This window comes from Pituophis catenifer, unplaced genomic scaffold (assembly GCF_029215685.1).
Source record: "Pituophis catenifer annectens isolate HBS135680 unplaced genomic scaffold, rPitCat1.0.hap2 SCAF_11, whole genome shotgun sequence".
In the NCBI taxonomy this organism is placed as follows: domain Eukaryota; kingdom Metazoa; phylum Chordata; class Lepidosauria; order Squamata; family Colubridae; genus Pituophis; species Pituophis catenifer.
Window position 1 is genome coordinate 4,874,878 of NW_027256891.1, and position 14,175 is coordinate 4,889,052.

The 14,175-nt window shown below is 41.0% G+C and overlaps 1 protein-coding gene across 1 annotated transcript in view; it reads left to right on the forward strand.

Annotated features, from left to right (window-relative positions):
- The first annotated feature begins 8,430 nt into the window (after positions 1–8,430).
- Positions 8,431–14,175, forward strand: part of LOC139322637 (ligand of Numb protein X 2-like) — a 28,896-nt gene continuing 23,151 nt past the window's right edge. Inside the window, exon 1 of the mRNA XM_070951794.1 lies at positions 8,431–8,613. Within this exon, the coding sequence (XP_070807895.1) occupies positions 8,448–8,613 (166 nt within the window). The 5' untranslated portion in view covers positions 8,431–8,447. The remainder of the gene's footprint in view (positions 8,614–14,175) is intronic.

Here is a 14,175-nt window from a genome sequence, read left to right on the forward strand (position 1 = left end):
ATCTCACTTTGCTGCTACCTGGTTCACACCAAGCAGAACAGAAGGGCAGCATCCACCATCACTGAAGAAGGGGGTTGGACTAGAAGACCTCCAAGGTCCCTTCCAACTCTGTTATTTTGAAATGCCTTCTGCAAAGCATCAAGAGGGAAGAATCTTCTTGCCCACTTCAGAAGTGTCTGAAGTGGACAAGACACTGCCCACTGCCCTGAGGAATTCTGGGAGTCAAAGTCCACAAGTCTTAAAAGTTGCCAAGGTTGGCATCCCTGCGCTAGAAGCCTGAAGACTGAGCTCCCTTTAAACCTTAATCACTGAAACAACTGAAGGAGCTTGCTTATCCGAAGGCACCTCTTGCTTATGCCTCATCCCTCGTTAAGCAAACTGGGAGTTGAAAGCAGACAGGGCTTTCCTAGCCAGGCAGAGGTTTAAATTCAAGCAAGATGGGACCTTCTTATAATTTATAATCAGAATTTGCGTTCCTGTAGCCATTATTCTGAGACCTGAACTATAGCATAATGGAGAAGAATATTATATACCCTCTGTTTTTTTCCTATTAACATGACCTGGCCTTTCAATCTCTTCTCAGGAGACTTCAATCCCTTGATGTCTCCAAGTCCTTCTCTGCAGCTGTTCCATTTCAACCGAATCCTTCTTAAATTATGGCACTGAGAACCAGGCAGAGGGATTGAGTGGGGCCAGTTGCAGTTAAAAGGAGATTTGGAAGTTGTTTTCAAGCAAACAGGCTGTCCATTAATCAAATTCCTTCAGAACAAAAGAGGAATGGAAGAATGGGCATTTTCTATCTTCCCACAGGCCTGATGCTAGTTTTAAATGAAGGGGATATTTACAACCTCAAGCATTAAAATATTTGGCATCCTCAAAGTTGAAAAGCTGCTAAAATATGTCTCAGTGTCTCCTTTTGCCACAAATCCTGTTTAATGACAGACCCCGCTATGGTAAATGTTAAGAATTTTCTTTCCCGGAGCCTTTGCCGTTGTATCCTTGACAAGAGTTCAGCTATACTATACGGAGCTCACTGAACACTGTAATAAATATTTCCTAAGGTCAAGGTAGTCACCATATCACTGATCCCCAGTTAAGTCCTTCAGGATGAAGGCCAAGAAGATCTCAGCATGATGTCAAGATACCCCTTTGGAAAATTAGACTTACAGGAGATGATATGATATAGAAGGTATTATTTGACATAGTATGGAATCCTGGTGGTAACTTTTCCCTTACAGGTGAGTCCTCAATTCAGAAAATTAATCATACAGAAATGCACAGAACTATGTATAACTTGCAATTGTTTTGCACAGAAGTTTCTCTTTTTCTGCTGGAAAAGAAACAACGGTTTTAGCCTGAATGAAGAGGTGTGTGTATTTCCACACATTCCCGATAAAGGTCCACTTGCCTAACAATAAAACGGGGGACAGTGAAAAGTAAATGGTGATCCATTGGAATACAATTTGGGGTGGGGTCTTTTTCAGGTCGCAAGAATAAGGCATATGCGGAAAGGCAAAAATCCTTGCAAACGAATTCATTGACATGTGAAAGGAAGAGATAATTGCACACATAAAAAATATCATTACAAAACTCCAGTTTAACAGTGGTATCCAAATGGTGCCCTGAGAGAAGAAAGAGGAGCAAAAGGCCAGAATTCTGTAGCATTGCAGGATGTTCTACTAACGCCAGTTTGGTGGAGATGATCAGCCAACGTAGGACAATCACAGAAGAGTCCAGAGCTGACCCGCAAGAGCTGAACTGGCCAATCCTTGGGACCCAATGTGGGTTGTGCAAAACAACAATCCACTCCGCCTATCTGCTGCAAGAGCTCGGAGGGGCTCACCTGTGGAGTTGTAGCCAAAGGGAGGCGGCTGCCGGTTGCTGTAGCTGGCAGGCTGGCTTTGAGGAGAGAGGGAGAGAACAGACAAGAAGGGTTAGTGACATCTAATCCCCATCATTAATTCAGGCTGAAAAATAAAATCACGAAGGGAAATGATAATCCCACTTCCTCATTGGATTATCTCTGTAAACAACCCACTCCTTCCTTATAGGAGCCACCGTGTCGCACTGGTTAGAATGCACTACTGCAGGCTACTTCTGCTGACTGACTGCTGCCAGCAGTTCCGCAGTTCGATTCCCACCGGCTCAAGGTTGACTCAGCCTTCCATCTTTCCGAGGTCACTAAAATGAGGAGCCAGATTGTTGGGGGCAATAGGTTGACTCTGTAAACCGCTTAGAGAGGGCTATAAAGCGCTATGAAGTGGCATATAAGTCTAAGTGGTATTGCAAGTGCTGTATTCTTTATCCACTGCCTAATCAAACATATCTTAGTTAATCTATCCACTGGGATCAGCACGCTGGTGAGAAGCACTAAGCAATTCAAATATAGGTAGTCCTCGACTTACGACCACAACTGAGCTCAACATTTCCATTGCTAAGCAAGTTGAAAAATCCATTGCTCCATTTTACGACCTTTCTTGCCATGGTTGTTAAGTAAATCACTGCAATTGTTAAGTTAGTAGCATGGTTGTTAAGTGACTCTGGCTTCCCCATGGAGTTTGCTTGTCAGAAGGTTGCAAAAGAGGATCACGTGACGCTGGGACAGAGCAACCGTCACAAATACATGCCAATTAACAAGTGTCTGAATTTTGATGACACGATTACGGGAATGCTGCAACAGTCGTAGGTGTGAAAAATGGTCATAAGTCACTTTTCTTCAGTGCAGTTGAGCACTAAATGAATTGTAAGATGAGGACTATGTGTCCTGAAGAACGAATAGAAACCCGGCCAGATCAAGCCAGAGGAGAAATCTCATTCGCAGAATCCTGGTCTTCACTACCAAGTTGCCTGTGTGGAGCTTTCAAGCAAAGCAGAATGGCAGAATGCCTTCGCTCCTGTGATTGCTTCTCAGTCACTGGAACTGCTGAACGTTTTCTCTGAAAGCAAAAGTGCCCTCTCACTTATGAGAGTCTACTGAAAATTCCTGGAATTCCCTTATAAAGCCATCTAGGCCAGTGATCACGACATGCTTGCATCGATTCATTTATTCCATTGATTCAGAAAGGCTCTTAATCTCAGGGACCTCTTGCCTTCGCTGCTTATCAGTGATGGACGCCAACAATCAGTTCAATGATTGTACAATATATACAACCAGATCAGTATTTCTCAACCTTGGCAACTTTAAGACATGTGGACTTCAACTCCCAGAATTCTCCAGCCAGCATGAAATGTCTGTTATTTTAATATGCTATATGCTGAAATACCTAGGACAAGTGATGGCTAACCTTTTTGCCATCGCGTGCCAAAAGCAGGGGGAGCGCCGGGTGGTCGCGCACATGCATGCTGACCACCCATAATTCAATGCCTCCGGCACCCCCGCTTTTGCATGCTCATGTGACCCCCCCGCGCTCCCCCCGCTTTTGGTACGCAACGGCAAAAAGGTTACCAATGGGCCTGGTAGGCCTGTTTTTTGCCCTCCCCAGGCTCCAGAGGCTTTCTTGGTGCCTAGGGAGGATGAAAACAGCCTCCTGGAGGCCCTTCAGAGGCCAGAAATGGCCCATTTCTTGATTTCCAGTGGGCCCAGAAGACCCAAAAATCAGCTGTCTTGTGCGCATACGCATGCTGGAGCTGAGCTAAGGCAACGCTTGCGTGCCCACAGATATGGCTCCGCATGCCACAGGTTTGCCATCATGGACCTAGGATATGTGTGAAATATTATTAATATTACTTTGATGCCCCTATAGATTTCCTAAGGATTCTATAAAATGCCTAATTGCAGACACTTGATGTTAAGAGTGAACTAGACAACTTGTGAGCTGCCGGGTCATCGTTTCAGAGAGATTTCCTTCCCAGATTCCTCAATGTCTTCAATCATGGCAGAGCTCCGAAAGGATCTGGAAAAGTTCTTAAAAATTCAGGGAGATGTTCAGAGATGTCTCTGCCTTGAAAGTAGCCCAGGTCGGACTGTACAGCACAGTCAAATGTGGGCAGCAGAACACAGGAAATGTTTTACGGCATTTGATATTATGCCATAAACTGCTTTATGATCATTTTTATGTCATAAAATGTTTGATAAAAATTGCCACATTTCAATTCCTCAGGAGTCATGGAACTTGGATATTGGAGCATTCTGCAAGTTTAGCTCATTTGAGGTACCTTAGTTGAAAATGTTTTGTCCTATGGTGTACTTTCATCCAGTAAAAGGTTAGAGATGCAAAAGTTTTAGGAATACAGGTAGTCCTCGACTTACAACCACAATTGAGCCCAAAGTTTATTTTGTTAAGTGAGAATTTAAGTGACTTTTGCCCCATTGTACGGCATTTCTTGCCACACTTGTTAAGTGAATCACTGCAGTTGACAAGTTAGTAACCCAGTTGTTAAGTGAAACTGGCTTCTCCGTTGACTTTGGTTGTCAGAAGTTCACAAAAGGGGATCACGTGACCCTGGGACACGGCAACTGTCATAAATATGAGTTGGTTGCCAAGCAACTGAATTTTGATCACATGACCATGGGAGTCCTGCAACAGTCGTAAGTGTGAAAAATGGTGATAAGTCACCATTGTAACTTTGAAGGGTCACTAAATGAACTGTTGTAAGTCGAGGACTACCTGTATCCAGATTCATAAGCTGAGCGAATGGCATGAACCAGCAGCAACAGTGCCCATCGAATTTCCACTTACCCATCCAGAGTTGGAATCAAGAGAGCGGGTGGAGGAGCAAGAGGAGGCGGAAACAGCCCTGTTAATAATAAAAAACCAGTCATAATCATTAGAAGACATGATGGCCATTATATGACAAGCACTTTCTCTTTGGGGACCACTGAAAAAAATGCCCATCTTATTCCAGTAATTGAATTTCTTAACACCTCCCTGTCCAGATGCCACAAGTCGCCACATTGCACCTTCCTCCAGTTCTGTCAACTGGTAACAATAATTGGGATACACCTGAGAGAAGCAGGCCACGTGGATCTGGTCGCCAGGGGTTGGGGCCTCGGTGGGATGTCACATGCAGCACTTGATGGACCCATGTAAAATCAGTCAGGATGATCTAATCATGGTAAGTCAGGAACATCTGAAGAACAACTTCATTTTGGTGGCTTCAGAGAAGAATTAGCTAGGACCATGAACACCTAGTCCTCAACCTATGACCATAAATTGATCCCAAAATTTCTGTTGCTAAGTGAGACACTTGTTAAGTGAGTTTTGCCCTATTTCACGACCTTCCTTGCCACAGTTGTTAAGTGAATCACTGCAGTTGTTAAGTTAGTAACATGGTTGTTAAGTGAATTTGACTTTCCCATTGCCTTTGCCTGTGAGAAGGTCGCAAAAGGTGACCTCCGGGACATTGCAACTGTCATAAATATGAGTCAGTTGCCAAGCATCTGAATTTTGATCACATGACCATGGCGATGTTACAATGATTGTAAGTCTGAAAAAAATGCCATTGTAACTTCAAACGATCACTAAATGAACTGTTGCAAGTCAAGGACCACCTGTTCAGATTCTAGAAGGGCTTGGCTGTCTCAAATGGCAAAAGGTCATGCCTTAAAAAGAAGGAATGGCTTGATCTGTCTTTGGCTCCAATCACTGAAACTAATTAAGGAAGGCTGGGTGGAGAAAGAAACTTGAATGGAAGAAATTGAATTGAGAAATTTAAGTAGGGAATTACTAAAAAAAAAAAAGGATGTTTTTGAAAACAGAATAACAGAGTTGGAAGGATAATTCTAGTGCAACTTCCTGTTAAAGCAGGAGACTCTATGCCATTTTAGATAATCTATCCAGTCTCTTCTTTAAAATCTCCATTGATGGACACTCCCGATGTTTCTGGAAGTATTAATCTGCACTTTTTTGGTACTTGAAAGTTTTAGAAGGAATGTGATAGTTTGAAAAAAACATATTTGGCTCAAGGTAAAACTCCAACTATTTATAAATTCACTTAAGGAAATTGTACATATAAGAAGCATTTTTTAAAAAACTATAGATTGCCAATGTGCCTGCTTCTTCTCAGGCTCACCTACTTACTTATATCTCAAAAATAGTATACAGTCATACCTTGGTACTTGTCTGCTTTGAAACTTGTCGAGTGTCATATTAAATGCATTTTGATGTGAAAATGTTATCCCAGTATAGGTTGATTTATGATCACAGTTGAGTCACAAAATTCTGTTGTTAAGCGAGACAGCAGTGAATTTTGCCCCATTTTGCAGCTTTTCTTGTTAAGTGACTCACTGCAGATTGCTTGCCAGAAGGTTGCAAAAGCTGATCAGATGATCCTGGGACACTGCATTCGTCGTAAATATGAATCACGTGCCAAGTGTTCAAATTTTTATCATGTGTCCACGGGGATGCTGCAATGGTCATAAGTGTGAGAAGTGGCCATAAGTCACTTTTTTCAGTGCCGTTGTAACTTTGAACGGTCACTAAATGAATTGTTGTAAGTTGAACTACATGTACTCATCATTTGTTTGGTATTTATTTTATTGTTTATATTTATATACCGCCCTTCTCCTGAAGGACTCGGGGCGGTGAACAGCCAACAAATAAAACACAAGAAATACAAAATTTAAAAACACTATTAAAATCCAATTAAATTAATTTGGCCCACAATTAAAAGCACACCTGAATTAAGACCCATAATTAAACAATTTAAAAATTAAAAGAATTTAAAAGAATTAGGCCAGCCCGGCTTGTTGGAATAAAAACGTCTTTAGGGCACGGCGAAAGGTGCGAAGATCCGGGATCCGCCGTATCTCCAGGGGCAGCTCATTCCAGAGGGTAGGTGCCCCCACAGAGAAGGGTCTCCCCCTGGGGGCCGCCAGTCGGCATTGTTTTACTGACAGCACCCTGAGGAGCCCCTCTCTGTGGGAGCGTACTGGTCAATGGGAGGCCATCGGTGGCGGAAGGCGGTCTTGTAAATATGTGTAAGCTAGAACTTGTCAGTGTTGGCTGCCTTGTAACTTGCTATCTTTTCCAGCCAAAACAAAGGATCATATGTTTTACACCCTTATGACGTGAAAAGATGTTTTCACGCTTATGACATGGTAGGCCTTGCCCTGTGCACATCCCCTTGCAGTGTTATCTTAGCTTCTGTGGTCATTTTGAGTATGTTTGTGCTTTTTTCATCAGTACTTTAAGTGACATTTTTATTTTATTTAATCTAAGTATTTATTAATTTTTAGGTTTATTTCTCATGCAAATAATGATATACAATCCCATTTTTTTATTTACATTGCCTTAAAAATGTGCATCGTCTTTGGTTTGGGAATGCATTGCATTTATTTACATTATTCTTTATGGGAAAAAATTGTTTAGTACTCTTCATTTTTGGTACTCACTGTGCCTCCTGGAACCAATTAATGATGAGTACTGAGGTATCACTGTATATTTGAAAGATCAGGGTTTCATTAGCAACTGTTCTAATTCCTTTCTCTCTAGAGCAGTGATGGCTAACCTTTTTGTCATCGCGTGCCAGGAGGGGGGACGGTGGAGGTTTGCGCACGTGTGTTCCCACACCCATGTCTGAGCCCCGCTCTGCGCATACGTGTGCAACCCCCCTTGCCCCCCGCTCCTGGCACATGATGGCCCGGTAGGCCCGTTTTTCTTTCTCACCTGGCTCCAGATCCTCTCTATGCATCTGGGGAGGGTGGAAACAGCCTTCCCCTCCCCCTCGGAGACCCTCCGGAGGCCTGAAAGGGCCCATTTCCCAACTCCTAGTTGGACAGGAAGTGACTTTTTTGCTGTCCCCAGCCTCCGGAGGCTTCTCTAGGAGTCTCTGGAGGCTGGGGACAGCAAAAAAGTCACTTCCTGTCCAACCGGGAGTTGGGAGTTCAGGCTTCCGGAGGGCCTCCGAGGGGGAAGGCTGTTTTCGCCCTCTCCAGGTGCATAGAGAGGATCTGGAGCCAGGTGAGAAAGAAAAACGGGCCTTCCCCACCCTCCCCAGGCCCTCCGGAGGCAGGAAACAACCTGTTTCCCTACTTCTGGTGGGCCCAGAAGGCCCGAAAATCAGCTGGCCAGCACGCGCATGTGCGCCAGAGCTGAGCTGGTATGCCCACTGATATGGCTACACATGCCACAGGTTCGCCATCACAGCTCTAGAGCATGTATGTCCAACCTTGACAGCCTTAATGTGTGGACTTCAACTCCCAGAATTCCCTAGCTGTCTATGCTGGCAGAATTCTGGGAGTTTAAGTGTGGAAGACTTTGCCATGGTTGCACACTTGTGCTCTAGACTTTCTGCTGCACTTATTAAACTTTTGCTTTTCTTAAAAAGCATCCCTGTCCACCCAAACTCAGACACAAGTTACAAAAATATTTCAGGTGGTTAATTTAGGGTGTGAGAGGACTGACATGGAGCTCTTTTGGGAATTGGTGTTTGCTGTCTAATGCAGGTGTCCTGGCTTCAAGAAATACATGGAGCGCCTGGAAAGGAAGAGGCATCCTCGGTCCAGGATGAAGGGAGATTCTCTTTCTAGGCTGGAAACAAAGGCTGTCAAGGATCCCGAAGTATCAAATGGAGTGTCCTCTTCAGCCACTGGAGGCTCGGTAGCTGCCGTTGTGTCACCAGAGACCCCAGATCCTGGGCTGGTTAACCCAGCCTTTGATGGGAGTGAAGAAGGTAGGCCTCTCTTAAACTTGTAGAGAAATGAAGGCTGATGTGGGAGCGCATGTGAGCAAATTTCCAGAATAATGGAACTGAAAAACAGAGTTGGAAGGAACCTTGGAGGTTTTGTAGTCCAACCCCCTGCACAAGCAGGAGATCCTTTACCATTCCAGATGAATGATTGTCCAGCCTCTTCTTAAAAGTCTCCCGCGATGGAGCATCCACAACTTCTGAAGCCAAGCAGTTCTCACTGTCAGGAAATTTCTTTTTCGTTCTAGGTTACAATAAAGTACTTAGTTCTCTCCAATAGTTTCCAACCATTGCTTCTTATCTTGCCTTCAGGTGTTTTGGAAAATAAGTTGACCCCGCTTCTTTGTGGCAGCCCCTCAAATATTGGAACACTGCTAACATGTCACACCTAGCCCTTCTTTTCACCAGACTAGACATACCCAATGTCAGGGTTCCAAGTAACACCCCCAACCCAATTTTTGCAGAGAAATTATATTGAGGTCTTCTGTCGTGTCTTCTGTGTACAGGTAGTGCTCAACATACGATCACAACTGAACCCCAAATTTCCATTGCTAAGCAAGTGAATTTTGCCCCATTTTACAACCTTTCCTCCCGCTGTTATTAAGTAAATCACTGCAGTCGTTAAGTTAATAACATGGTTGTTAAGTGAATCTGGCTTCCCCATTGACTTTGCTTGTCAGAAGTTTGCAAAAGGGGATCACATGACCCTGGGACAATTCAACCGTCATAAACCGTCCTAAACCGTCATAAATACAAGTCAGTTGCCAAGCATCTGGATTTTGATCATGTGATCAAGGGGGTGCTGTAACAGTCGTAAGTGTGAAAATGGTCATAAGTCACTTTTTTCAGTGCCATTGTAACTTCAAATGATCACTAAACAAATGGTTGTAAGTTGAGGACTATCTGTACAGGCAGTCCAGCAGACAACTGTACGAAGTCACAACGGATCCTGAAAAAGGAACTTATGACTCAGATTTGAAGTTCTGAACTCCCTGGTCATGTGACCGCCCTCTGAGTGCTTGGCAACCGGCCTGCATGTATGGCCATTTGCAGCAGCCCACAATCATGTATCACAATTTATGAAGTTTCTGCCAGAAACCAGCATTTACTTCCGGTTTCTGGCAAAAAAATTACCCCTTTAGTGAATTATGTCCATGTTTAACAACCGCCGCAAACAAGATCATAAAATCAGATGATGTCACATAGTCACCTGCTTGATGTCCATCATGATTTATGACTGAAATTTCAGGTTCAATTTGGTTGTAAATCGAGGACTACCTTAATAAATACCCACTGATTTGATAGATAACAAATCTGTAATTTTGACGTACAAAATTGTGTTTATCCTCTAGTTCCGTGGATTCTCAGAATGTGATGAAACTTACCTTTCAAAGACATTGTTTTGGGTTTTTCTCCTTTTCCCTTGGCAGCTTTAAGTCTTGTGGAATTCTGGGAGTTGAAGTCCACAAGTCTTAAAGTTGCCAAGTTTGGAGACCCCAGCTGTAGGGAATTAAAATAGTGAGGTTCAAATGTTCAAATTCTCCTCTTGGGTGGTTCGTGAAGTGTGTGACTAGTCTGGCTTTGCTGCAGCTCAATTTCCTTCTGGTGATTCTGAACTTAATCGTCGTTTCAAAATGTCAAGCATTGCAGCACACTGCTCTGAATTGATAATGGTTCCAAATTCAAGGAAGTCCTTGTGAATAATAATATGCATCCCAGAAAATTATCACCATGAATTTTTTTCACAAATCTTAGGCTTATTTCCCCCCCTCCCAGAACCTTTGTAATTACATTATGTGAATTGATACTCATTTCCAAGGTCGGTCTAGTGGTTAAGGCACTAGACTAGAAACTGGGAGACCGTGAATTCTAGTCCTGCCTTGGGCATGAAAGCTGGTTGGGTGACCTAGGGCCAATCAGTATCTCTCAGACTAACTCACCTCACAGGGTGGTTGTTGTTGGAAGAAATAGCAGGCGGAAGGAGCATCAGGTATGTTTGTTGTCTTGAGTCATTCATATAAAATAAAGGCGGGATAGAAATAAATACATAAAAATAAATAAAAAAAATGATCCCATGTTCTGTCAGCTGTCACAATGCTGTGAAGAAATTCCTTCTCTTCCTTCTCATTACTTCTTTCATTCCCATGGGGAAATAATGCATGTCGCTCAGGGTAGAACACTGGAGTTCAACCACTAGGGTGGATGATGATAATGAAAATCTGCAAACAATCAATCCGCCTCAGAGAGCACCAAAGACCCTGCGGTTCTTTCATTCTCATAACATGAAAATCGTTGCAGGAATCAGGTATTACTAGCCTAACAAAGAGAATGTTGCAATATTTTCAGGATCAGACTCAATAAAGATAATAGAAGTTATAGGTTTAAATATAATTCTCTTTAATCATAATAGGCATTCTATATTCGCTGAATATTCAAGATAGAAGCAAGGAAAATGGGGAGGATGGCTCCTTTTATATACAAGGGGCGGAGCCAGGAATGGGAGTGGTAAAATATGAATACATTAAAGCTCAAGTAATAAGTTAACCCCTGATGTTCCATATATACATTATTTACACATTAGAGAATAAGGCATTTACATCTGACAAATCCCCCTCTAAATGCCGGTTCGTTATACAACACCAGTTACATTCAGATTCAGGACAATATAATACATATAATTTAGAAGTTAAATATTTGTGTTGTTTAGAAGGTAAGGGTTTTGTTAATATGTCAGCTAATTGTTCAGAAGTATCACAATGTATTGCTTTGATGAATCCGTCTTGAGATAGTTGTCTCACGTGCTTAAATTTTATATCAATATGCCTGGACCTTTGTCCAATTGCATCGGATCTAGAAATTTCAATGGCCGCTTTATTATCTTCATGCATAATAAATGGTAAAGTAGGTTTCTTCCAAACATCTGTGATCAAATCATTGAACCATACAAGGTTATTTGCAGCTTTAGACAAGCAAACATATTCTGCTTCTGTGGTAGAGGTGGCTACCAGTTCTTGTTTACCAGTATACCAGTAAACTGGACAATCGTTCAATAGAAAAACATAACCAGAAGTACTCTTTCTGCATGATGTATCACCAGCCCAATCTGCATCAGCATAACAAGTAATTTTTGGTTCTTTGTCATTATTGGGTTCCAATATTAAACAAAAATCTAATGTACTTTTCAGATATCTTAAAATTCTTTTGACAGCTTCCCAATGATACAAGGTTGGTTTGCTAACATATCTTGACAATAAATTGAGAGGTAATGCAATATCTGGCCTAGTCCAATTAGATATATAAAGGAGTGAACCTATAACTGATCTGTAAAATGTGTTGTCTTTAAACTCAGGGGAAGATTCATCATTGTTTCTAAGAAAATCAGTTTGCATAGGTGTGTCACATGTTTTGGCATTATTTAAGTTACATTTGTTTAGGAGTTCAATGATTTTATCTTTTTGAGTAAGTTTGAATCCCCTTTTTGTTTTGTTAATTTGTACACCAAGGTATTTATTCACTTTACCTAGTGATTTCAATGAGAAGTGTTCGTTTAACTTATTTACAAAGATTTCCCTGCTCTCTTTATGCTTTCCAATATATAAAATATCATCCACATAAATTAATACAAATTCAATATGATCATTACTCCTTTTTACAAAGAAACAGTTATCAGCAATGGTGGCGTTGAAATCCATGGTCTTTAGTACTTTTACCAAACAATCGTACCATCTTTTGCCAGATTGCTTCAATCCGTACAGACTCTTATTTAGTAACCAAATTTCGTTCTTATTAGTGTATTGACTGTGTGGTGCTCTTACATATATTTCCTTATCTAATTTTGCATGTAAGTATGCAGTCTGTATGTCATATTGAAACACGTCTAGATTGAGTGCAGATGCTACTACAAGAGCTGTTTTGACACTCTCTGTTCTCACTGTGGGTGAATATGTGTCAGTATAGTCTTCTGGATATTTTTGTGCATAACCTTGTGCAACTAGTCTGGCCTTGTATAAGGTATTACCTCCTTCTAAATTCTTAATTTTATAAATCCACCTGGTACCTATAATTGTTTTATCCTTAGGTGCGATCGCAGGTGTGAATACATTTAATCCTTGTAAACTTTTCATTTCTTTTTCCATAGCTAGTTCCCATTTTTCTCTTTCTTCACGGGGAAGTTTCAATACTTCCTCATATGTATTAGGTGTTATTTGTTCTCCATCCATATGCATGATATAATCTTTGTATTTATTTGGTATTTGGTTTCTATTATTTCTAATATTTCTTTCAGGTTTGCTATGGTTGTCATGCAAATATCTGGCTTCCTTTTTTGTTAATGTGTCTGTCTTTATTTTATGCTGACTATTTGTCCAAGTTTTGGTTTTGTTCTTACTTTTGTTAATATTTTGATTTTCTGTTGTTCCTTCCTCGCAAGATATATTATCTTTGCTTTTATTAGGAAAAATTTCATTAAGGTGCAACTTAGACCAATTGGCCTGCTCATGAAACACAGCTGTTCTGGATACTATAAATTTGTTATTATTATCGATGAATCTGTACCCTTTGGTTCCAGTTTCGTATCCCATGAATCTTAATCTCCTGGATACGTTTTCTCCCTTTCTCCTCAATTGTTTAGGTATGTGCACGTCTGCAGTAACTCCAAATATGTGCATGTGTGCTAATTTAGGTTTTCTATTGTACATCACCTCATATGGTGTCTTATTCACAATACTGGACCATGTTCTATTTTGAGTGTAATTTGAATAATGTAAGGCTTCTGACCAAAATTGTTTGCCTAAACCAGCATCCTCTAATGTGCATCTAATCATGGTTTGTAGTGTGGAGTTCTTTCTCTCTGCAATCCCATTTTGAAAGGCAGAAAATGGATTGGACGTGAAATGTAGCATCCCTCTATCCTTTAACCATTGGGAGAATTCTTTAGACATGAATTCACATCCCCTATCTGTCATAATTTGTTTTATTCTGATATTATGTTGTGTTTCTATGCGTTTGTAGAATTCCTTAAATTTCTGAAAAGTTTCATCCTTGTGCTTTAATGTGTAAACAAAACCATAGCGACTGTAATCATCCACTATTGTTAGGAAGTAACGTTTTCTATAGGTAATTGATGGAGTTAATGGACCAACTAAATCCATATGTACCAAATCAAAAATATTGTTAGTTGATCTGTTAGATTTTTTTGGTCTAGGATTGGTTTTTAGTTTGGTGGATTTACATACTGAGCATTCTAAATAATTTTCACAATTTTTTATTTTTACACCTTCTGCGTGTTCAGTCATTTTTTGTACTACAGGAAAGCTAGCATGTCCTAACTTCCTATGTAAGATATGAGCACACTCATCATGAATTGGTTTACCTATTTTTGGTTTCTTCTCATTGTGTGTATTTTTGTTATCATGAGTTAATTTACATTCATCATTGTCACTGTTATTGACATTTTCATCATCTGCTTCAATACAATCTTCCATATTTGAATCAATGTTATGTAACCATCTTTCTTTGGTTATCAGATAGGGTAGACCCCCTTTTATC